At 43.3% G+C, this 24728-nt stretch overlaps 1 protein-coding gene across 7 annotated transcripts; it reads left to right on the top strand.

Annotated features, from left to right (window-relative positions):
• Positions 1-34: 34 nt before the first annotated feature.
• On the top strand, positions 35-24398 carry LOC310825855 (pentraxin fusion protein-like). 7 transcript variants are annotated; one of them, XM_083699679.1, is made up of 9 exons: positions 4537-4881; positions 5519-5569; positions 6744-7029; positions 9086-9240; positions 16769-16873; positions 17867-17952; positions 19198-19332; positions 21541-21646; positions 24174-24398. In XM_083699679.1, exons 1-9 carry the CDS (start codon positions 4821-4823, stop codon positions 24260-24262), a joined length of 1074 nt encoding a protein of 357 aa, XP_083555805.1. In that variant the 5' UTR covers positions 4537-4820; the 3' UTR covers positions 24263-24398. The 7 variants fall into 7 exon arrangements, with proteins under 7 accessions (XP_083555803.1, XP_083555804.1, XP_083555802.1 ...); XM_083699681.1 differs by lacking the exon at positions 16769-16873 and having other exon boundaries at positions 4538-4881; XM_083699677.1 differs by lacking the exons at positions 16769-16873; positions 17867-17952; positions 19198-19332; positions 21541-21646; positions 24174-24398 and adding exons at positions 35-108; positions 10703-10750; positions 10924-11782 and having other exon boundaries at positions 4601-4881.
• The last annotated feature ends 330 nt before the right edge of the window (positions 24399-24728 follow it).

The raw sequence follows: 24728 nt of genomic DNA, 5'->3' as shown, positions 1-24728 counted from the left end.
GAGATAGTACAAAGTGCTTCTGCGATGGGAGAGGGGAGCACATTTAACTCGAAGGAGCTGCGGCGCCTTCGCTGGTTAGTTTGGTACGTTTAGACAGGCGTGGAAATAGTGAGTTTACTCCGCATTGTTCATATCACGTAGACAAACACTGAGTTCTTTATATTGAAAAGTTTCCTTTAAATCGGGTATTGCACTATGTCTTCGTACAAGGAACTGATCCCCGTTTCTCTTTTCCCCGCCTCTACAACTCGCTGCATGGGTCGTTTTTAAGTGTTGGGTTTCGTCCTAAGCCTTCCATAGGTCTGGGAAAGTCTTGGTGGTTTCTTCCTGTCTGATTGGCGGGAAGCTTGAGACGTTAAGCTTCAAACCAGAAAAGCCCGCGCTCTTCCCTCTTCGGTTGCTCCAACCATCTTTTAGGAGGCGTGTAAGGCGGGAAGTTTGAGCGAGGCCCTTTCCGCTCCCGATTGCTTTCCTACTCCGTCCGAATCCGAGAGAATTTCCGCTTGATCTTTCATTTTACTGCTGGAGCTTCCCCCAGTTCTTCGAAATAAAAACAAAAACCACCTTCGTGCGCTGTTTTCTGTATGCTTAATAATGCCTCATACAAAACTAAATGCTCTTCCTTTCTGAATAAATTAATGCTCTCTTACAGCTGATACGGAAAGCACCACAGGCACAGTCATATTGGCACGGGTGAGAGAAGATGTGAAGGCTGTGCTGAGTAGGAGCTGTAGCGAAAAGGAAGCCTCCTGCTCCAAGTTGGCTTCCCTGCTGGCCATCTGCCTTTAGCAGTAACCACTGTGCCCACTGAGCTTTTCTAGTTCTTATAATTTTTTGTACTTCTTCAAGTGTTCAGGTTTACTTGAGCCCACTGGTGCTGTGTGTGTGTGTGTGTGTGCGCGCGCACTGCTGTTTTAGCTACATGAAGACTTGCACTTGAATACTGTAATGAATTTGGTATTTATAAGCATGTATATGACATGACATATTTCTGGAATTGCACTTGGTTAGCTCAAAGCTAGCTGTTGTCCTTCTGAGTATGAATGAGTGTGTGGTTTCTTGTGGTTCTCACAGCAAAAAATAAAATACAAAATCCACTCAGTTCTCTTACATGGCACAAAAACCCGCTTTTGGGTTTTGTTCAGATCCAGAAGTACTTGTATGGCGCCTTTATAAATGAAAATACCGCTTTTCACCTTTGCAACCATGTTCTTTTTTATTTATTAAAAAACACAGCATGCTTTAGTTTCTATAAATATACCAAAGTGCTAGTTTTAGGGATATCTAGATGGATCCCAGGGTGGTGTGCAACAATAACAGCAAAAGACAATAAAAACAGTTGGGAAGCTGCAATACGGGGGATATGTTTTGATTACCCTGTGATAAGGAACAGGCCATAGGCAGCTGCCAGCATCCACTATTTGATTCCCCCGTAGTGCTTCAGAAGTAGTGTTACTCCTAGCCATTCTAGGAAATAAAAATGGTCACGCCTGCTGTGGCTCTGCTGCCAGGGGATACTGAGGGTCCCACCAGAGGCATCTTGCCAGGGAGGGGCCCTCAGTTCTAAAGCGGTTTCTGATAAGTAAAGGGTGCATTCTACAACTGGCTAGCCAATGTGGTGCCCTCCAGATGTTGCTGAACTACAACTTCCACCATCCCTGGCCATTGGTCATGCTGGCTGGGGCGGCTGTGAGGTATAGTCCAACAACATCAGGAGGGCACCATGTTGCCTACAGTTCACACCTTGGAGGCATTTAGTAGCTTCAGGTTCCAGGCCTCTGCATGACACTGAAACTGCGATCCATACCTGAAATTGAGGCCTGTTTCAATGTCTTTTCATTTTTGTACCTTGTAACTCCAGTTTGTGTGTGTGTGCATGTGTGAATAGTGTTAACCAGGCCAGAAGTTTGATATATTTCCCTGCATTATCACACCCTTATAAGTAAATTTATAAGCTGGGTGAGTGGCCGAGGGTATCATTTGGTGGGATGTGTCAGAAAACATTAAAGCAGCCTTGCAAAAGTCATGATGCAATATGCTTCTCTCCTCACCCCACAGTCACCAAGCTGTTAGTGCATCCTTGCTAGTATCAAGCTGTCAGGAATAATCTTAAATGCACTCTAGAACCTAGGTGGGCAGTCTGTGTCGCAGGTCAAATGATGGATGGCTTGCGTTTTGCTGAGTACTTTGGAGAAGCACACACATTTTGTTATCAAAGCTAACAATTTGTAAACATTTGAAACACTCAGAGCGTCCCAATATCTTCAGCATTAAAAGGGAACTGATGCACAATTTAAGATTATGAGACATTTAGGAAGTGCCACCTGTATATTATACTTCACTCAGGAATCACCTGCTGCATCAGGCAAGTGTTTGGATGTTGGCACTTTATGCTTAGGAACATTGCGTGGAGCCAGAACAGAGATAACAGCCACCTGGGATTAGAAATGGAGGGCTAAGGAAAACTGCCAGTCGCTTGCAAGCTGAAAAAAATTCTATTCATGCTTCCCGATCAGTTAACCTTTCCTAATGATCCATAAAAATAAAGAATTTTGTGATTAACATCTAGTGCTCATATGATGTAGCTCAGCTCTCCTTAGACAGTTAGTGCCCAATAAATTAAATAAATGTGCTGTTGCCTCCTTTGATCACAGAGCAAAGGGAACATCTTTTTTTCTTTTTTCTTTTTTTGCAAAGGGAACATCTGAGCCCTGTTTGGTACTTCAGAATGCAAAGGGGCAGCAATCTGAAATAAAGGAGCTGAAGTGGAGTGGGGTGGGGGGAAGGGGAGGGAAGCTCTCCTCTCAATATTTATGGAGACCAACCAAGTTGAAAGCCCATCTACCATCTCTTCCCTTGCCTCACTAATGAAACATTCTTTGTTAAGCCATGCCTACACAATACGATTTGCTGCTGATCTTGATAACCACATGCCACAAGCAGAGCGCAGGAATGACCAAGATGTCCCAACACAACAGGTGCCTGCACCTGATTCTGTTTCACAGGCTGTCCTTTGCCAATGAGCTAAGTCACACACCTGTCTCTTCCTTCTTTCATTAGTGGAGCTGGCTGGAGGCTTCTGTCAGCCTTTAGGCAAGAGTATCTAGGGAGACTGAGAAATTTTTTTGGGGGGGGGATTTTGCACACCCAAATTCCTTCCTTTTTTGCAGTGCTGTGGGGTGAACCTATAAAACCAGGCCAGGCATCAGCTGGTGTTTGACCTGGACAAGCCCATAAAAGCAGCCATAGTCACCAACCTTTAAAATTTTTTAGCACAAATTGGCTGAATTTTTCCATCCCGTAGTCATGCTTTTGAAAATATGTCCCATGTTTGAAAATGCAGTCCAATGTAGTTTGTTTCTGCCCTTGATCTCCTTTCTGTAGTGCAATGATTTTTGAGAGCTCTAGTTACCCCAGACATTATAAAATACTGTAATGAATTAGAAACTTTCAGTAGGGGAAATTGCAAGCTTCCAGAGCTGAAGGATGGTGGTTTCTACAGCTTTTTGCTGTAGGGTCTCCTTCTGCACCACCAGCTTCTGCCCCTCCAGGCTATGCATAAAGCCTTCATAGATAATTCAAATTTTCCCAGTGCAGACTACATTGATAGCCTGGGATACAAACTGGAAATCCATGATTTTGCCACCTTAGGCAGAATGGGACAAGGGCTTACCCATGCAAATTGGAAACGACCTCTAAAAACCCCAACAGTATCATGGAGCACTCTGAGGTGCCCAGAGATAGTTGGCATGGTGGATGTCCATTTAGTTGCGCTGTCCTAGGCAACTGCCTAGTCTACCTGTATGTTAGGCCTTGAATCTTAAGTACGCACTATACCTTTAAAGAACATTCAAATCACATTCTTTCCCTCAGAGAATTCTGGGCACTGTAGTTTAATCCTCACAGAGTTACAATTCCCAGCAGCCCTTAACAAACTACAGAGTCCAGAATTCTTGAAAAGGGGAAAATGTGCTTCGAATGTGCTTTAAAGTTATTGTATGTACACAGCCTGAAACATTTAAGTGGAACAAACTAACAGGCAGAATTACCCAGATCCTAGACAACCTTTTCATGATTTCTGTATGGGAGTAAAAATTGCAGTTATTTTGAAATCTTTTGGTATAAACAGTATTAGGTTAAGTAAATTGACAACTTACATTTATGATATTGTCTGGTAGAATGCTATTTTATCATGACAACAAATGTAATTGAATTCAGTATGTCTAATAATAATAATAATAATAATAATAATAATAATATTTATATGCTGCCCAATCTGACTGGATTGCCCCAGCCACTCTAGGTGGCTCCCAACAAAAATTAGTAAAAACACAATACAACACAATACACTAGAAACTTCCCTGAACTACTTCTGAGTAGACATGGTTAGTTACGGTATCTAGTTTTCAGTTTTATGTGTACACCACAACTTTCTCCCATCCCACTCCCCGTCATATTCCGACAGCATAAGATGGATACCTGTGGGGAAGGAAGGTATGAATAATGTTTCATCTTTTGGAATTTGACTGCTATTTCAATGTTCTGGCTGGTCCTGTTAAGTCAGGCACACCACGGACCCATTATATCTTTATCTTGCCAGATAAAAAGCAGTGCCCAAGAACTGCCCTACTGCTCAAAGCTTTCCCAGCTATAAGACAGCCTGGCTTGTGTGGGTACATTGGATTTCGAAGTTTTGAGGAACAGCCTGAGCACAAGGAGCAAAGTGGTTTATCTGAAAGGAATGGAGAAAGTCTCGGATGCTGAAGCAAAGATGCTGAGAACTCTGTAGAGTGTTCCAAAAAGCGGATAAAATAACAAACATGTTACGCAACTCTGCATTTCTGGTGATTGCTGCTTTGCATTGGCTCATAACACACAAACGTAAGTACAGTTTTGATTAAGTACTTTGGTAGACAGATTGACCCTAAACTGTTTGGGACATGTGGACTTTACTGGATCCAGCAAGGTTACTTGTGTTTGTATATTTGGGGCTAAAAAGTACTGCCAGGACCCAAAGAAGACAAATTGTGTTCCACATGTACACAATATCCCTAATTATATCATACCTTAGTACAGATTTTAATTGTAAGCCACTTTGAGAGCCCACTGTGGCTGGAAAGCAGGATAGACATATGATCAGTAATAAAATAAATTGTTCAGCCTCACTCATCATGAGGATCCTGTTGACTGTAATCCATGAAATATAAATGATCAAATATATGTGATCAAAGACAAAATCACAGCCAGGGCCCAAGTGACAACGTAATGATATAAAAATGATGATTATTTAAACATGAACAGCTATACATGTAAACATATGTGAGTATGCTTCATGACTTTCGTGAGCATGCACACTTCTTCAGATACCTGAAGAAGTGTGCATGCACACGAAAGCTTATACCCAGAACAAACTTAGTTGGTCTCTAAGGTGCTACTGGACAATTTATTTATTTATTTCGACTGTGTCAGACCAACACAGCTACCTACCTGAATTGGTAATTGCTGTTCTTTTTTCCAGGCAGTGCTGGCAATGTTGCCATTGCAGATGCTTCAATAATCCCAGTTGGAGGTAAATCCTAAGTGTGGCTTATTTCAACCTAAACCTTTCCTTATCCCACTTGCCTGAGATGGCATATGTAATAATAATAAAATTTTTGCTGTTGCTGCTATTTGTTGGAATTTGGTGCCTGCCCTTCGCCACAAGGTCCTGATCTGGGATATACATTCATTCAACAAAATGGCATTAAAGCATAGCTTTAAACCACAAAAGGCACAACGATTACTACAGGGCAAGAGGGTGGGGGACAGAACTATCTGATCTTGTCTGCTCCCCTGAGGCTGAATTAAGATGTGTCTTTTGGTGGCTACAAAATATAAGAGAAGGAATAGAGGGAAATGATTCAATCTCAAATTATAAAACCAGGAGTCTTGCATGACTATTTGCATGGGTGGCGGCTGCAGTCAAGTGCAGATGCCTGATTTTGGGAAATGCTAGGAAAACAGTGCTTCCTGATGTCTGCTGAAAGTAAACTGCTGTGTGTGGTTGTGCATGCAATAAGCCTCTTTTGGACTGCAGGCTACTCAACAATTCTGTGATTCTATGTCTGATGTACAGACTCCTCCTGAGTTCACTGTGCACCCAGATGGTTGTGTGAATAGACCTTCAGGGTCATTCATCAAAACCGAAATCAGATTCAAGTGCGTGAGAGAGGCAGCAAAATATCTCTTCACACAGTTGTATATGGTTAACATGTGAAACGCCACTAGCACACTAGTATAAACTGATAGATTAGACAACTTGCATCAAAGATAAGTAAGCGGCTATTAGCATTGACAGCTAGATTTGTATCTTCTATATTGAGAGATAATATATTCGGAGATAATAAATCCTTTAAGTTGGAATTGCATAAGACTCATGATCTCATGGGTTTGAGCCCCATGTTGGGTGAAAGAATCCTGCATTGCAGGGGGTTGGACTAGATGACACCGGGGTCCCTTCCAGCTCTACAATTCTATGCTTCTAAGTACCACATTCTGGGGACAAGAGAGAGTGTGGATATTGCCATCTCACCCTTTTTTCTGCACTGCCACAGAGCATCCAGTTAGCCACTGTCAAAGACTGAATGGTGTTTTAAGTGAACCATTATCTGATCTGACTTCAGTTCGATATCCATGTGCTATCTGTGTTTCTGCTTTTGTTTTGGCAGTAAATAGATGTGCTTTTTTCTTCACTTCCCCTCCAGATCCTAACATTGCAGTGGGAAAAATGTCATCCCAGTCGAGCACGTATGAAGAAAAGGGGAAGTCAAATAAGGCCATAGACGGTTCACTGGCCAATAGTTATGCTAATGGAGACTGCACCCTGACGAGGAAGGATTTTGAGCCCTGGTGGATGGTAGATTTGAATTCAGCATTTCAGGTATCTGCTGTGGTGATCACAAACAGAGGAGACTGTTGTGAGTCAAGGATAAAAGGAGCTGAGATTCTCATTGGAGATTCGCCACAGAAGGGAGGCACGATGAATCCCAGGTATTTCTCTGCTGTTAACAAATGAATGGGGATGGAAAACCAATAAAGATGACATGCAAGATGATCTTACTTGGAAGTGAGTCCTGTAGTCCAGTGCAACCTACTTCCAATAAACTTTTCTTAGGATTGGAAACTTAGACCCAATCCTAAAAACATTTTTGTTGTGGGTAAGTCCCATAGATTTCACTGGAGCTTACTATTTATTGTTTGTTTTTACCCACTTAACACAATTTATATACCACCTGATGTGCAATCACTTTATCAAAAAAACAAGACTTTCAAGCTGTTTGCAATGTTCCGAGAGTGAATCTGCTGTAGTTTTCGCTAGCAGGTTTGTTAATTATACATAACTGAAAAAATAGACAGATCTGGAAGTCAGTTAGTCGTGTTGGTTTCCAGAGGACTTGGGGGATTTGGAATCTGCAGTATAAGACCATTGATTCCTCACTGATGATGTTGGCAGGGCTCAGTCTGGAAAAAAATGTACTACTAAAACATGAAGATCCTAACCCTCTCAGTTAAATAAATGGAGAGGCTGCTGCTGGGTTTTAACATCTATTGCATCAGCCACTCTTGTAGCCCATCTGTATCTCCTGTCCTCTCCCTTTGGAGGGACGAGCCTGGAAGCTTGGACTATGTTGCCAACTGCCAGGACCCAAAGAAGACAAATTGTGTCCCATACATACACAATATCCCAGATTATATCATACCTTAGTACAGATTTTAATTGTAAGCCACTTTGAGAGCCGACTGTGGCTGGAAAGCAGGATAGGCATATGATCAGTAATAAAATAAATTGTTCAGCCTCACTCATCATGAGGACTGATCCTGTTGACTGTAATCCATGAAACTGGTAGTTTCCGAAAGATATTTTGGAGGATGCTGTCATTGCATGGAAGCTTCCTAGGGGGTTTTCAGTGAGAAGTCTAGTAATGGTGAACACATCATCTAGATGGTGCACAAACTAAGAGGTTGTGGACTCTCCTTCCTCGGAGGTTTTTAAGCAAAGGTGGATGGCCATCTGTCAGGGATGCTTTAGTTGATATTCCTGCATTGCAGGGGGTTGACTTGAGGTCCCTTGCAGCTATGATTCTAGGAATCCAAACATCCCCAAGCATCAGCTTCCTCATCGCTGCTAGCAGTGGCATAGCGTGGGTTGTCAGCACCCGGGGCAAGGCAAGTAATTTGCGCCCCCTAACCCGTGCATTTGCACCCCCTAACCCTAACCCCCAGATGTTGTGCCCGGTGCGGCCGGCACCCCCTGCACCCCCACGCTACGCCACTGGCTGCTAGTCTCTCCCTGCATAATGCAGCTATAGGTAAGTGTTGAATATGGTTTCCTGGTGTGTATGAATAATATGTGTATGAATGACATACAGAGTAAGATAGACCTGCTGTATTAACAGAGTAAGTATTCTAGAGCAAGGGCATCCAGCATGGTCCCCTCCAGATACTACGGACTCCAACTCCCATTAGCCCTGGCAAGCATCATCGGCAATCAAGACTATAGAAGTTACAGTCCAACGACAGCTGGGAGGTACCACATTAGCTACCCCTGCTGCAGAACGTGCTGTAGAATTGTCTACACTTCTGCATAGTTGAACTATGGCATCTCGATCACAATATGTAGTGATGACCACTGTCACAGATGACTTTGAAAGGGGATTCAATAAATTCATGGAGGATAAGGCCATCAATTGCTACTAGCAATGAAGGCTGTATATTGCAAGAGGCATCAGAGACAGTATGTTGGGGAGTATGGTCAGGGGAGTGCTGCTACACTCATGTTCTGCTTGTGTTGTGGCTTTCCATAGGCAACTGGTTGGCCATTGTGAGAACAGGAAGCTGGAGTAGATAGCCCTTTGATCTGATCCAGCAAGGCTCCTCTTAGGAAGTTTAACTGCAAAGAAATGATTGAGCAAAATGTTCTGTGTCTCTTGCTGATATCATTGATCCTTTTGGCCTAAATATTGGTGGGGTTCCCATATTTCCATGTGGCATATCTCCACTGTGCTCTGAGGTCATGCCGCTGAGTAATGCTCCAGTTGCTTTGCAGGTGCGCTACAATCAACAGCATGGGGCGTGGGGAAACCATGTCCTTCACCTGTGCAGGGATGCAGGGCCAGTATGTGACCATTACAATCCCGGGGAGATACGAGTTCCTCTCACTCTGTGAAGTGCAGGTTCTCGCACACCCATGGCTCCATGTGGGTGAGTAGATGGCCTCTGTTGTGAATTTGATGTGCACAGCAAAGGAACATGTTGCTCATGCGATGTGGGCGAGCCAAATCACTGATTGTTAGAAAACCCCTATTATCACAACTCAGGTGAGAGAGGGCCTTCCTGCCTTTCCCAGAGCTGACCCATGAATAGATAATGTCAGTAGCTGCACAGGTGGGGCTGCGTTGCTCTTCCGTCTTCTCAACATTGTGCGTCACTACAACTTCTGGGGGGGTGGGCAAGGCAGTGGGAGTTTGGCATGGTGTGAGAGGAGCAGTGGAACTAGTCCAATGCTCTAGCTGCTGCATGTATTTTGTACCCGCAGGGGTAAGAGGCAGGGGAAAGACAGTCAGGCGATATTTTAGTCTATGTTAGTCCTATTCACCATTGAAGTCAATAGACAGGACTAACTTAGGTTTCTTAATTTCAAAGGGTCTATTCTGACTAGGACTTTGTTGGACACAACCCCAGGAGAGCAACACAGCCCCACTGACTGCTACTGGAGAACAGTATGTCTGTCGATGGGGAGTAGAAGCTTCTCCTGCCTCCACATCTACTCTTCTGCTGGAACTTCACCTCTCCCTTTCTGTTCCTGATATCTGACAACCCACAGTTTTGTTACATACATTTGGGTTGTTGTTTTTTTGAAAAAAGCAAATAATTTATTAAATTCATACAACCCATACAAAATTTAAACATCAAGAATATTATAGAAGTTTACTATCATAGACAGACAGACAATAGTTAGATAGATAGATAGATAGATAGATAGATAGATAGATGATAGATAGATAGATAGATAGATAGATAGATAGATAGATAGATAGATAGATATAGATAGATAGATGATAGATAGATAGATAGATAGATAATAAAAAGCATATACCGGTATACTTTCAGCTCCTGTCAGACATAATCTTCATTTTGCTGAAACCTGCTGTTATATTTCCCCTGACATAATATGTTTCAGAACTTCATAGAGCTATGTAATCAATTCCCTGCCTTAAAATTTGCAACTCGCCTTTTATGTATTGTGTTGCCAGGTTCCGCCCACTAATGACACTAATAACTTCTCTGAACCTCTCTCTCTCAGCTGTTAATTTTACAGCATTTAGCTGTTCTGATATCTTTCTTACTAAGTCTCTGTTATTATGTTTCTGATTAATTATCCAGGCTTTTGCATACAGTATTCTAGCTAGAGTTATAATATATATAACACTTGGTTTTGATCACATGCTCTTATATGGTCTTTTACATAATATTTTACATGAGGAGGTCCAATGAAACCTAGTAGCCCAATATTTCATGTAGGACTGTAATAACCATTTGCCAATAACCATTTGCCTTATTTCATTTCCACCAAAGATGAAAGTTTGGTTACATAACACTTGTGAGTAATGTGAATATTTTTCCCACCAGTGCCAGAAGCTCAGACATGTCATTTATTTTGCAGTTCATGATGGTGGACGGAGCCCTGTGAGAGACAGTGAAACTGATTTAGGTAAGTGCTCAGTTGCGTGTTGGACTATGACTCCCATCAGCTCCAACCAGCCTGACCAATGACCAAGGATGATGGGAGTTGTAGTTCAGAAGCATATGGAGCGCCACAAGTTCCCCACTGCTTTGCTGAACAGTGATTTCCTGTAGAAGTGCTAATGATGTTTCCCCTTCTAGGTCTGCAGGGCAGAGTTCTGAGTTTCCTTAATGAATCGAAGGAGAGTTATGTTGTCATATCTCCACTGCAGCCTCTGAATGTCATGGAATTCACGCTCTGCATGAGAGTCTCAGTAGAGGATCTGAGCGATCGCAAAGTCATTCTCTTCTCCTACCGCTCTCAAAAGGACGAACTGAGGATCTTGCGTGAGGCAAAGGGCTGCTTTGGCTTACACATGGGGGGTCAGAGTGTGATGTTTGCCCTCCCCGATCTCAGCACTTTGGGAAGTCATATGTGTGTCACCTGGGAAGCTGAGTTTGGCCTCACCGCCTTTTGGATGAATGGGAAAAGGAGCGTCCGAAAAGTGCACAACGTAGGGCATATTGTTCAGTCGGGGGGCACTGCAGTGCTTGGATGGGATCAGAGTGCACAAAATCCATCCGAAAAGCAGGAACGGCGTTTTGTGGGGGAAATAACGGATCTCTACATGTGGGATTATGTACTGAAATCTCAAGACATTCAAGATGTGTTCCAGGTCCACCAGTTTCCTAGAGGAAACATCTTTGACTGGAAAATGTTATCGTACAAGATTACGGGGAATGTGCTGGTATTACCTAAGGACTAACACCCAAGGAGGATATGGGCATTATTAAGATATGCAGGAGATCCTTTGTCTTCCTCCTTTGCAAAAGAATAGACGAAAAGGGAAGGAGGGAAAGCTCCACCTGAGATGTGGAAGCGCAGCTGGTGTCATTATTCACATTGCCTGTAATTATTCACATTGTAGGATTGTTGACTGCCGTATGAAAATTCTTTCATACTGAAAATTGTTGAAGTAAATCATAAATTTTAAATAAAACAGCCCTATGAATAATCAAATTTGAAAACAAGATTTATTTACTCATGGCAAGCTGTTGTGTATATAAGAAAGACATATCTATAACTGTACCAGGGGCTAGAAACATATTTGCGAAAGAAAGCTGTGGATTCTTAAAACGTCTATAAAGACCTTGTGGCTTTAATAAGGGTGCTCCAGGAGATATTTGAGATGCAGTGAGCTTTGCTATTTTCATTTTTGTGACCATTATTAAAGTATGTGCACTGTTGCTGGCCTCAGTGTACTGGATAGTCTGAGTCACAAAAACCAGAAACATACAAATGAGAAGCAAAGCTGTTTCTAGCACCAAGGATCAGACAATCTAAACTTAGGGATGCAACAAAGGGAGATGAAAGAGTGACAAAGAGCATTGCTGCTGTGCAGGCTACAGTCTCTAAGCCCACTGCAGGCTAAAGTTAAATAAAATTCCAAAAAATAAGCTCTGTGGAATAATTATATGAGCAAACATGTCATTCAGGACAAAATTGTGAAGAATGCTGATGAAATTAGAAATAGGATGAAAAATATCTTTGCACTCCAATAAATTCCATCTGGGAACTCACGGGAGATGGGTTATTGTTTTTTTTTAAGAATAATTTTTTATTAACCGACCAATCACATCAAATCAAACCAAATTACATAAATTCCAAATTACACAGCCAAATTTTAAATTTTTGTTGGGGGTACCCATATTTCAAGTTCCGAAGGGGATCCAATCAACTTCTTGCTTCTTACTGCTGTTTTAATGTCCACAAATCTAACCTTATGATGTTCACAGTACTATCCAGTCCTTTCTTCTTGTTTTTCCACATATCTTGTTGTTATTTTCATATATTTTTCCTTTCTCTTTGTGACCTCTGATAGTCGGAGATGGGTTATTGTTTATCCACTTCAGTTGAAAATGTTTTGAGTGGGGATTCAGGAATCTGACCAAGTCTACGTACACACATTTTATTCTAGAATCAATGGAGACTTCATATTTGTGTTTTCTACGTAGCCCACACTCAGTCTAGGTCTAGTGCCCCCCTTTTTTTGCTCCTCAAAGCACTTATTCAGAAACTGGTTTCATTCTGAAAATAAAAGCTCGTTGCAGATTGATTCTGCATTACCTCACAGTGTGTCCATTTAAAAAGAGATGTAGGTGGTTCTGGCAATGGGGATTCAATCTACACTTGGCCATAGACCAAGACTGCAATCACCACATCCTTCTTCGTTCACCTGGGGCATGTGCAGGGAGGAGAAGACAGGGATAACCTAATCAAGGGGAAGGTTTTCAAATGTGTATCAAGTAAGCACACACCCACTTTGTCTGATTAACTTATATACACAGTCACCTATATAGAAAAACAACCTTTATATAGAAGACTGTCCCCTAACTGCTTTTTAGAAATATGGGGCTGGATAGCTCAGTTACTACAGTGGTACCTCAGGTTAAGTACTTAATTCATTCCGGAGGTCTTCTTAACCTGAAACTGTTCTTAACCTGAAGCACCACTTTAGCTAATAGGGCCTCCTGCTGCTGCGCCGCCGGAGCGCGATTTCTGTTCTCATCCTGAAGCAAAGTTCTTAACCTGAGGTAATATTTCTGGGTTAGTGGAGTCTGTAACCTGAAGCATATGTAACCCGGGGTACCACTATACTTGCAAAGTGCTAGAACAGGCCGTACAATTTGCAGCAGAGAAATGGCAGGAGAAAGGGAATACTTAGCCTTTCCTGCCCCCATAACTTTCTTCTTCTAGTTCCTTCCCTGTTTGTTTTTACAGTCTGTGTATATTTGCCATAATAAGTAGATAAAACCAGCTTGGAAGGGAGGAAAGTACAGCATTTCCATCCTATACACTGTTCTATAAACAGTTCTGTTTATACTGCTTTGTGGATGAGAAGCAGCTTCCTAGCCCCTTAATGGCAGGTATTAATGTAGTTCCAAGATGGCGGCTTCTGATTTATTAAGATCTCCACCATTGTTTTCCTACCATGAGGTCTTCCAAGTTCTTTTTGCAGAAAGCTTTGTTCCTTCCTTTATTTGTAAACTACAGCTTCTTCTTCACTGTTACAAGTTGTCCTCAAGGAAACATGCAAAAGCCACATCCTTGGCACATGGCTACACAAAGAACCCTTCAGGCCTTTCCTGTTTTCAGGTGGGTTTCTATCACATACAGGTGAATTCAGGTTTTGTAATTAACACTGACTTGGAACCCTTGAACAAAAAATAACCCTGCTCCTCCTCCCTGGCACATCAGAATTTTTGCAATAAGGAAAATAAGGGGAAATGCGCTGGGAATTGTAGTCCAAAACATCTAGAACACTGGTTCCCAATTAGGGGGTCCGTGGCCCCATCCCTCGCGGCCCCCCAACTAATTTTTTGTCATTTTTGCACGGTAATATAACAAATTTTATGGTCTGTTTTAACGCTGTGCAATTTTTCAATATACTGTACAAAAGCACTTTTGAAATCACACCACGATCAGGGGCGTAGGAAAGGGGGGCAGGGGGCCACCCCAGGTGCCATCATGGAGGGGGGTGACAAATTATCAAGGAACAATTACTGTCCTACTAGGGAGGTTCATTAAAAAAAACTTTTTTAAAAAAATGCCTGCTCCAAAGGTCTTATCTTACTACACTAGGGATGATATAGCTACATAAGAAATTTCATGCATATCAGTTAATATCTTGACCCTCCTCCACCAAAATAGCTGTTTATTTGGCCGTTTTCCTATGTCGTGAAGGCTGAAATTTCAACAAAGCATGTGCCTTTGCTAGACTCTTTTCAGGCACCTGCTAAAAGCATTCCTCTTTAGGCAAGCATGCCTAGATGCTTAGGAAGTTGAAGTAATTTTAATCTTAATATTTTAGCTTTTGTATGTTTTAAAGTAGGATTGTTAATTTTTCTTGATTTTACTGCTGTGGTGTTTTTTTGTTTTGGTAAACCACTTTACAGTTTTTTAAAAATAAATTTTATTAAATAAATAGGCAATAAACATAAATAAAATAACACAAGCCAAAAGACAATCCACAGTATCTGCCCACAGTCGTCTACTTGTTATCAGAGGCTCAGAATCCACATTCCTTTGTAAGAAAATATGAAATAACGTAAAATCATTTTTGCAGGCAAAAATAAAAAAACAAAAACAAAAAATCAATGTGTGTGTGGGTGACAATAAATTTTCTGCACTGGGTACCACCTGACCTTCCTACGTCTCTGACCACGATAACGATTTTGAGCCAGCAAGACGCAGCAATACAGTGGTACCTCTGGATGCAAGCGCAAACTCCCTCAATGCTGCTGCGTGTGGGAAACTATCTAGGGAGTGTTTCCTGCCGGCAGCTGCATGGGGAGAGAGGCTCAACAACTTTGGGCCATCTCCCTTCATTTTCCTAAAATTGAGTCCCTAAAAATAGGGGGGCATCTTATAGACAGAAAAGTACGGTAGTTACCATGTGGGGTGTGATGAGATAAAATCAAATGTGGGTCCGTAGTAGTAGTAGTAGTAGTAGTAGTAGTAGCAGTAGTAGTAGTAGTAATAAAATGTATACCCCGCCTATCTGGCTGGGTTTCCCCAGCCACTCTTCCAACAAAATATTAAAATACAATAGTCTGTTAAACATTAAAAGCTTCCCTAAACAGGGCTGTGTTCAGATGTCTTCTAAAAGTCTGGTAGTTGTTTTTCTCTTTGACATCTGGTGGGAGGGCATTCCACAGGGTGCGTGCCACTACCGAGAAGGCCCTCTGCCTGGTTCCCTGTAACTTGGCTTCTTGCAGCGAGGGAACCGCCAGAAGGCCCTTGGCGCTGGACCTCAGTTTCCGGGCAGAACGATTGGGGTGGAGATGCTCCTTCAGATATATTGGACTGAGGCTGTTTAGGGCTTTAAAGGTCAGCACCAACACTTTGAACTTTGCTCGGAAATGTACTGGGAGACAATGTAGGTCTTTCAAGACGGTGTTATGTGGTCTTGGCGGCCGCTCCCAGTCACCAGTCTAGCTGCCGCATTCTGGATTAGTTTTAGTTTCCGGGTCACCTTCAAAGGTAACCCCACATAGAGTGCATTGCTGTAGTCCAAGCGAGAGATAACTAGAGTATGCACCACTCTGGCGAGATAGTGTGTACCTTTTTGAGGAGGAAAGATTGTGTCTTTAGAATATTGTCTATAATAATGTCCCTTACTACTTCAGTTTAATCTGGTGGATTTAATGCACACCTTTCCAGATATGATTGCACTTGGGAAATGCATGATAGAAAAGCAGAATATAACTCACTTCTGGGAAACAAACAAACAAACAACAATTGAACAACATCGGTGTAAAGATGATGACTAATTCCAAATGTATGACGACCAATGTCTGAGTTAAATGGGTGCATTGTGCAAAGTTAATTGCTGGTTCTTTGGAAGGAGGCTTAGGTAAATATGATATTAAAAGCAGGAAAAAGGCCAATGATAAATAATCATACCATTGGTTGAAAATCCTGGCATCAAGAACAGTATATCTCTGTGGATATAACATGGCTGATGCAACTCCGTATTTACAGGCTTATGGCACAGGGAGAACAATGTAGTGGAAAAGTTTCAGACAGATCCCTAGCTATTTGAGTTCCCAAATATTTGGTGTCTGTCTTGAAATTTTCATGTGATTTCACCTTGCTGATCAATGTGGTGTGATGCAATATCTGTATTTATATGACTGGGAGAGTCAGAGAACTGTTTCCAATTTACCTGTTTGTTTTTAACATTAAGCACATAGTCCATGCATGTTTGCTGAACTTTTCCTTCATTTCAGTTTCCTTCCTCCATTCATCATTTTGTTATTGACAAGGAGAAATATTTGTTCTCTGAGAAAATCAAATCAGTATCTCGTGTCCTTAGTTTGGAAGAATCCTAATTGGAGGATATCAGTATTCAGAAAGGTATATTAACCTCTTCGAAATTCTCCAGATGCATTGAAGAGGAGAGTGTTTCCCCAACGATTTCTCTTCTGAATTTTCTTTACAAAGCCATTGAGGAGGACACCATGCTTTTAAGAAGAACCTCCATATCTGTGGCATTTTATCTCTGCCTGCTGCTTATGACTCCTCTGCCAACGCTAACTTTCCAAGAAGGTATGTTTCTGAGCTTCGGCATCAATTTCCCCCTTTTCTTCTCTCCTTTTCAGTGATTCCACCAACAGCAAGATTCCATCTATTTATTTATTGCATTTACACCCACCTGTTTCTCCAAGGAGCTCAACGTGGCATACATGGTTCTCCTCATTTAATCCTGTGAGGTAGGTAAGGCTGAGACGCAGTGTCTGGCCCAAGGTCACCCAGTCAGCTTTATGTTGAGTCTGCCAGGTCCTACTCTGATACTCTAACCACTGTACCAAATTGGCTCTCTTTCAGAGGCTCATCAGCCCACAGGTACGTACCATTTCACAGCACTCTCGGCATCTCTCCAAATCTGAACTACTGCAGAGTCTTTCTCTGCTCTCCCCTGACTAGCAGAAGTGTATTTGACTTCCAAAAGCAGTTGGGGGTGGAGGGAAGGAAGGGAGTCTTCCAGGGCATCACAGGAAACCTCAGCCATGAGCTCTTGATGGGGGCAAAGGACCAACCAGACATTCCCGCCTAAATGGGGAAAGGATAGATGGGATCTTCCCTTCTGAAATGTGAAACAGAGCTCTAACATCAGAGTGGTAGATCTGATGCCAAAACCTCCCTTACTCTCTCTGCCACTGGCTCTTTCAAAGCGCTGGCCTTACTGGCACTGGCTCTATGGCTTCAGAAGGGCTGGGAAGGGGGCATTCTGGTAAGCAATGTGGATCCGAAAAATCCTAAGCCATCCTGGTCCCCTAACACACCATTAAAATGGGAAAATATTGAGTCATGATCCTGAGTGTGACTAAATCTCCCCCTCTCCTTTGGGAAACATTTTTTTTATGGTAATGCGATAAAAGGAGAGAGGAGTGCATGTGTGTTCAAGCCTTTTCCCACAGTAAGAGAATAATAACCTGCACTACAGCTCTAGGAGTCTCTCTTAGCCAGTCAATCAGATTTTTATTGTTTGTGGTCAATGGACACTGCAATATTATCTAATAACTCTGCCGCTCCTTGCAGGATTCACTTGCCCAGAGAACTGGTTGAAGCATGAAGGAAACTGTTATGGCTACTTCGAGGAACCTCTGACCTTTGCACAGGCTAGGGTAAGAGATGGTTTATCATTGTATTAGCTGTGCATATGAGGAGTCAACATCCCTTTCCTCTCTGTGAAAATAGAGACTGGACAGGAAGGTGCTCGAAGGATGGAGTTGGGCCTGGCTATACTGTGGCCGGTGGCCATTGATGGAGCTCATGGTTTGGCGCACTCCCTGTGTGACAGGAATCACTTTGTGGCACAGCGTGACTGGCTCCACACAATGCGGGAAGGCTGGTGTTGGCCCCCAAATCCCACAAGACCTCACTTGCTCACATTGCATGGTCTTGCGTGAGTTCTGGGAGTGGGTGGAAAGGAGACTTCCTTAAAGAAGGTTGCTGTGCCTCAGGTCAGTCCTTTCCTCAACGAGTTTCAGATAAGAAGGCACAACAATCTGTGGGGAGAGTGCAGAACTTCAGAGGTTGGTATCAGGGTTGTGGGGCGTCAGGAGTGAACCTACTCTGCACTGGATTATCGGTTTATTTACTCAAAGCAAAAGGGTAGTATTGCCAAAGAGTAGATCCCTAATGCACAATATTAATCCAGTAATTTTAAGGCAGAAGAAATAGTAATGAATATAATAAAGAACAATTATCATTATTATTTATTACATTTGTTAGTTGCTTTATCTTGCCCAGGGCAACCCAAAGTTACTTACAACCAACCAACAAACCAGCCAGATCAAAAAACACCACATCTAATGGTGTTAGATCTAATAGATCTAATGTATCTATTAGAACCAAGAGGAAAAAGAAATACATGAAAAATATCCCACCCAATTCTAAAAGGCTACAAAGAGTTGAAGGCCAAAGGACTGGTTATAGAGGAAAGTTTTTGCCAGGCACAAAATCATGACTTTTCAGCTTTGGTAGCATTTATCTGTTTCTCTTTCATTCTTCTGCATTATTGTCTTAATGTAAAAAAAGATGAAAAATGGAACAAGGGCAAAACTGGTATTAAATTATGAGCACTTGGCACTAGTGTTTGCATAGGGCTGGAAGGCTTATCCTGCAAAGGCTAAACTGCAACCAGGGGCAACTTAATTGATAAAAAGAAAGAAAGAAAAAAGAAAAAAGAAGCTAAACCTGACTCTGTTGATAGCTGAGCTCTAGCTGTTGCAGCAAGCAAACCTTTGTTCAGTTTTGGTAGAGGATGATTTGATTAAAAAAAGAAAGTCAAAGCTAGCAGCTGGGGACTGTGTCTAGAAGCTGGTGAAACCCATAGAGTGAATGGCATTCTTTGTGTCCTTGTGTAGGAGAAATGCCAAAAGGAACATCGTGCCGACCTAGTCTCCTTCCATAGCAAGGGAGAAGTCTGTGCAATTGCGAAATTTGTTGCCGGCTTCAGTGACAACAAAGATGTTTGGATAGGTCTCCATGATCCTCAAAAGGTGAGTGCAGAAAGCTCCCTGGTGCTTAACGTCTCGAGATGTTTCCAACACTCTTCTCTTCTGAATTTCTCTCTGGATTTTGGAAATAAAAAACAAGATCAAGTAATTCAAAAGTGAAACTGATGCATTGGAGATCTCCATGATGGCAAATGTCAACTGTAGCCACACACAATCTGTCAGGAAATGCCACTCTCTGACCTAGAAAGCCTTCTCCTTATCTGTAAGAACTTTCTCTCTCAGCGTTGGGGAGAAACACATACTATATTGGACTAGCTGTTATGTGGAAGTGAGAGTCAAACTGGGTGCAGGATGGCCCGGGTTCTAATGTTGAGCCAGCCAGTCGCCATCTAACCCAGGGAAGGGGAATCTGTGGCCTTCTGGGTGTTGCTGGGCTTCAACACCCGTTGTTGGGAGCGAGCCAGCAATAAATCACACAGACTAAGTGAACTTAACTGTTTATTTGAAGAAACGGGATCTGCTCAGGAGTGCCAGGCCTAATGAGCACTATAACTCTTATTCGGTACAACTTGGTGTTATGAGGCAGTTACGAAGAATATAGGCTCCCCACAGGTGCCCAACCCTCCTCCTCTCCCAGGTTTCCCCCAAGCAATCTGAGACTGGTGCTGGGTGTCTGCCTTTGCAGACATGGGAGACACCCATGCTTCTTCACCAGCCTGACTCATCTCTGCCTCTTGGCCTCACTCCTCTCCTGCTTCTGTTTCTGCTGCAGCTTCTGGACTTCTCTCTGCCACAAACTCTCCCTGATCACTAAACCCTGTTACCTCTTCAGCTTCTGACACCTCCTCCTCCTCCTTCTCCCTCTGACCATTCATCATTGTCCCACCACCAATCCCCTGTCTCTGAGCCTTCTTCCCCTGGAGCTTCCGCAGCTGGTTCCCCTTATTCTTCCTCTGCATCCAACCAGTCCATGGCAGCCATTAACCCCAGCCAGCATGTCCAGTGCTCGGGATGATGAGTGTTGGAGTCCAACAATACAGTGGTACCTCGGGTTAAATACTTAATTTGTTCCGGAGGTCCATTCCTAACCTGAAGCACCACTTTAGCTAATGGGGCCTCCCGCTGCTGCCGCGCCGCCGGAGCACGATTTCTGTTCTCCTCCTGAAGCAAAGTTATTAACCTGAGGTAATATTTCTGGGTTAGCAGAGTCTGTAACCTGAAGCGTATGTCACCTGAAGCACATGTAACCTGAGGTACCACTGTATATGCCATAAATTTATTATCACTGAATGAACATCATAGGTCAGCAGGGAGGAGTGAACTGATTACCGGTAAATTCACACCTCTTGGGCCAATATATAAATTATCCTTTGGCTCTCACACTTCTGGTGGAAACACTGGTGCCTGCAGATGTTGTGTTGGCAACCCCTATGGAAAATGAAGAGCACAGGCCTTCAAAACAGATCTGTCCTTTACAGCAGAGTGGGGCAGGGCAGGGGGAACGTTTCTGGCTGGAGGGGGTCAGATCTTTATCTTCCCCATTCTTCTCAGGACAAAGATGGCAGGTGGGCAACCTGCCAATCCCCTCACCTCATAGTGATGTCAGGTGATGCTTCCCCTGGGAACCCCAGTGAGCAGGACTTTAAAGCAAACTGTGGGGCTTTCAAACAGCCCTTTGTAAACACAGCACACAGGGATGTTTACAAAGGGCTGTTGAATCCTGCACCTGTGCTTCTCCATCTAACCTTCACAGAAATTTGAAGGAGAAATGCAGAAATTTGAAGGTGGTGGTGTTTGAAAGCCTTGAGCATGGTGCAGTCCCACTGCCCATCAGCTGATAGGATGGGAATGCAATGTCCTGCATCAAAACTACCCAGAATCTGAAGAAAAAGACCAAGTTGCTTATTGGCTCCCAACCAAGGCATATCACATTGCGGACCTCCTACTTAGCCGTAAACTCAATGAAGTCATACCACAGGTGTGGGAAATATTTGACCCTCCAAATGCTGCTGAACTACAACTCCTAAGCTTCTGAAAGCATGGCTAATAGCCAGAGATGGTGGGAATGTAGTCCAAAAACATATTTTTTTTGGGGGGGGGGTACAGATTCCCAACCACAATTTTATTCCCAGGCAGACTGGTCTAGAACTGCAACCTTGGTAAGTTTCTGCGCCATTCCACGAGCATTCTCCAAAGTATTCCACATGATTGATTCCCTTACTAACTGCATTTCTTGCCTTCCACCTGCAGGATAACGTATGGTGTTGGACTGATTCCACCAAGTTTAACTTATATGCTTGGCTGGATGACACAGAGAGAAAGAATGAACATTGTGCGCTATTGCTCCACGGCACAAGTAAGTGTGCAGGTGCTTTGGCAGATGGGGACACAGGGATTCAGGAAGGAGAAGAGCAAAATACGGCTGCTTTTGTGTACCTTCCAGCTCTAACACTTTGAGAGCTGAGATTTATGGGTGTTTCCTCTAAACAGCTGCAAAGCACTGCTTGGGTCAGAGGCGGGAAGGATGCAGTTTGTAGCAAAAAAAGTGGCTGGCACTCCTCTTCTGTTGCAGCCTCTTCCCTCTGCCACATCCACCCCAGCCAGGGTTCCAGGCATGTCCTTGCTAGGTTGTTAAAGCAAGAGCAAAGGGGGAAGAGGATTCCAGAGAAAATGCTTTCGGCAAGTGAGGTAGCTGTTCACCACCTGCTGTTCTGTAGAGCAATTGTACTGTGAAATTGCTTGGAGATGCTTATTGGCCACAACTTTATTAAATTTCAAATGTGGGTAGACCTTGGCTCAGGCATTGGGCGTTCTCCCTCCCCAGTCCCCAGCCGGGGACCTAGGGAGCTTCAAGTTTATGCAGTGTGTTTGTGGGGGATGGGCCGGCTCTGGAGAACATATGTTCAAGCAGAGATAGCCGCCCCTGTTACGCTGCCGCCGCAGGGGAGAGCAATGACGACCTTTCGGCATATGGTCAAAGCCTCACTTCAGAAACCCCTTTAACGGGGAACCCTGGTATCGCCGCCGCAAAGAGGAAGATGGACTAAAGGATTCCACCCAAGGCCTGATACTGCCAAAGTTGTGACGTTTTGCTACGGGAAAGGCGAAACCTGCCAATGCAGGGAAATTCCTTTCTGGCCCTTTAACAGCGACCTTATCGTAGCAGCATCCGCATACCTGTGAAGAAAAGTTAACCTGCAAAACCTATGAAGAAAAGTTAACCTGCAAAAGAAGACATTAACTGAGGGTGGGTAGGGTGGGAGAAGCTCTGGAGCCAAGTGAGGATTCCCAGGTAAGATCCTCCCTCTATTGTGTGGGCAGGTAATCCCTCCCCTACCTGACCTGGTCTCCTTGGCAACGCTTCCCCCAGGTGGGATTGGACAACTGACTGAGGTAGGCGGAGACCTCCAGGTATCCCACCTGAGGGAAGGCAAAGCCAAGCCTATGCTGATGGGGCCACTCCAGATCTAGGGCTGTGCGCGTCCACGCAAAGGGCGCCCCCCCATTTTAAGCGGGGAGCAGTCATTGCCATTTGGTGTGCTTCAGCTTTAAAGAGCGGGTTTTTGTGGGGAATGCTCCAGGGCAGGGAAAAGAGTGCTTGGACACAGAGTTGTGCCTGAAAGCACAGCTCAAAAGGTAAGTGCACATAAGCCCATTGTCTGTGGTTTCTTATTCTTGCTGCAGTCTGCAGTTTAGCCAGTTTGGCAGGTTTCTGTGGTGCTTCAGGCAATACTTACGACTTTTCCAGACAGCCTTTCTAGACAGTACATTCATGGTTATTTCTGCTTGTGATGGCACAGGGCAGTCTGACGAAAACTTGCTTTCAGTACTCTTTGTGCCTGAAATGTTTTGGGGCAGATATCCTGCTTGGTTTCCAATCAGCGCATGTCCTGCAGCTTCCTGCTGAAATCCTGTAGCTTTGTATACTTCAAATGTCCCAGGTTATTGTTGTCTTGCCTTTGTTGCCCTGTGGTGCAAGAGTGGCCCCTCCAAATGGCAATGGTGCAACAACACCAGGGGAGCATTGTAGAACAACTAATAAAGCAAAATGACGCATGGATGTTCCACTATAAATGCACTGCTCATGCATCAGTGATATGTTGTAGAACACGCCCACACAAAACCCCCATTCTGGAGGAGCCCTCAGTGAAGATGAAAAAAAGGGGCTGAGTCAGCCACTCATGCTTAGCATTTGAAATCTCAGGAGCTGAATCGGTGAACTTCCTCTAGGTCAAACATTGTGTTTCTGGTGATGGATACAGAAATTCTGCCCATGGTTTTGATCTGTGACAGCTGTTCCAGACATATGCATTTTCCATATAGGAAAAAAGACCTGCATAGTAATGTTCTATTGCTTCAGATGGGCACTGAAGACAGTTTCCCCCTTGGCAAGCTTTGAGGAGGATTGCTCCCAAGTGAATTTCATACTGTTATCTCTCTTGACTTTATTTTATTAGACAGAAAACCCCTATATGTTTTTGTTCGTCGCGTGTGTTGTTTCTTGTGCATTGTAGGTGAACTTGGATAATTCATACAGAGGCAGAATATACAGTATTTATTATTTAAAAAGAAAATAAATAATTGAGGCTGTGGTCATCCCACATGAATGTGTGAACTAGCCTTAAAAGGCCGTGGAGTGAACAACACTTTTCTAATAAGACAGAAGACAGTTAATATTTTAATTATTAGTTTTAATAACCTATATTGCCTGTTTAATATTGTTTTGCAGTATGTTGTCCAGGGAATGTTTGTGGATGTGTAGCTGTAAACATGTAATGCATAAAATAAACAACCCTGGGAGGTTGCATCCCAAGGAGAGCACAGATCCTGCAACCCACAAATCACCCTGGTATCTCAGCTGCCTTATTTTTCTTTCCGCATAGATTACATTGCATGGGACAGCAGAAATTGTGAAACCAAGAGCCCCTACATTTGTAGAAAGACACCACAAATTATCGTTCGTGAGTGCTAACAAGGAGGAACCCTGGCTGGCTGTCTAGAAGAACCTGCACCCAGAGGGATTGTCAACTCCTTCCATGACTGCTAAACTCACCTGCTACTCATCTATAGGCTGAAATCCCAAATAAACAGTAGAACTTGCAACTCTATGTGGCTGGGTTGTTCATCTGTTCCAAGACAGGGAAACAGATTCCTTGATTTTTCTTACCTATTTTATTTATTTAAACAGTCATAACCCTTACTTTTACAAAGTGGTGGTGTACCCAGCAGAAATAATTTAGACAGCAAACAATCTTGGGGGTTGAACCCAAGACCTTCTGTGTGCTGTGGCCCTTCCTGTTGAAGATACTCACCTGTCCTATCTGTCTCCTGTCATGGAACCCTGTGATTCTCAGGTAGTCACATGTCCAGGCAGTTACCAAATCTAGACCTGTTTAGCTACTTCAAAGTAATTGTCTCCTGTGCCTTCACACCATAAT

Source organism: Podarcis gaigeae (assembly GCF_964106915.1).
Source record: "Podarcis gaigeae genome assembly, chromosome: 10".
NCBI classification, from domain to species: Eukaryota; Metazoa; Chordata; class Lepidosauria; order Squamata; family Lacertidae; genus Podarcis; species Podarcis gaigeae.
Note: the sequence above shows the minus strand (reverse complement) of the source record. Positions and strands in the feature narration are given on the sequence as shown.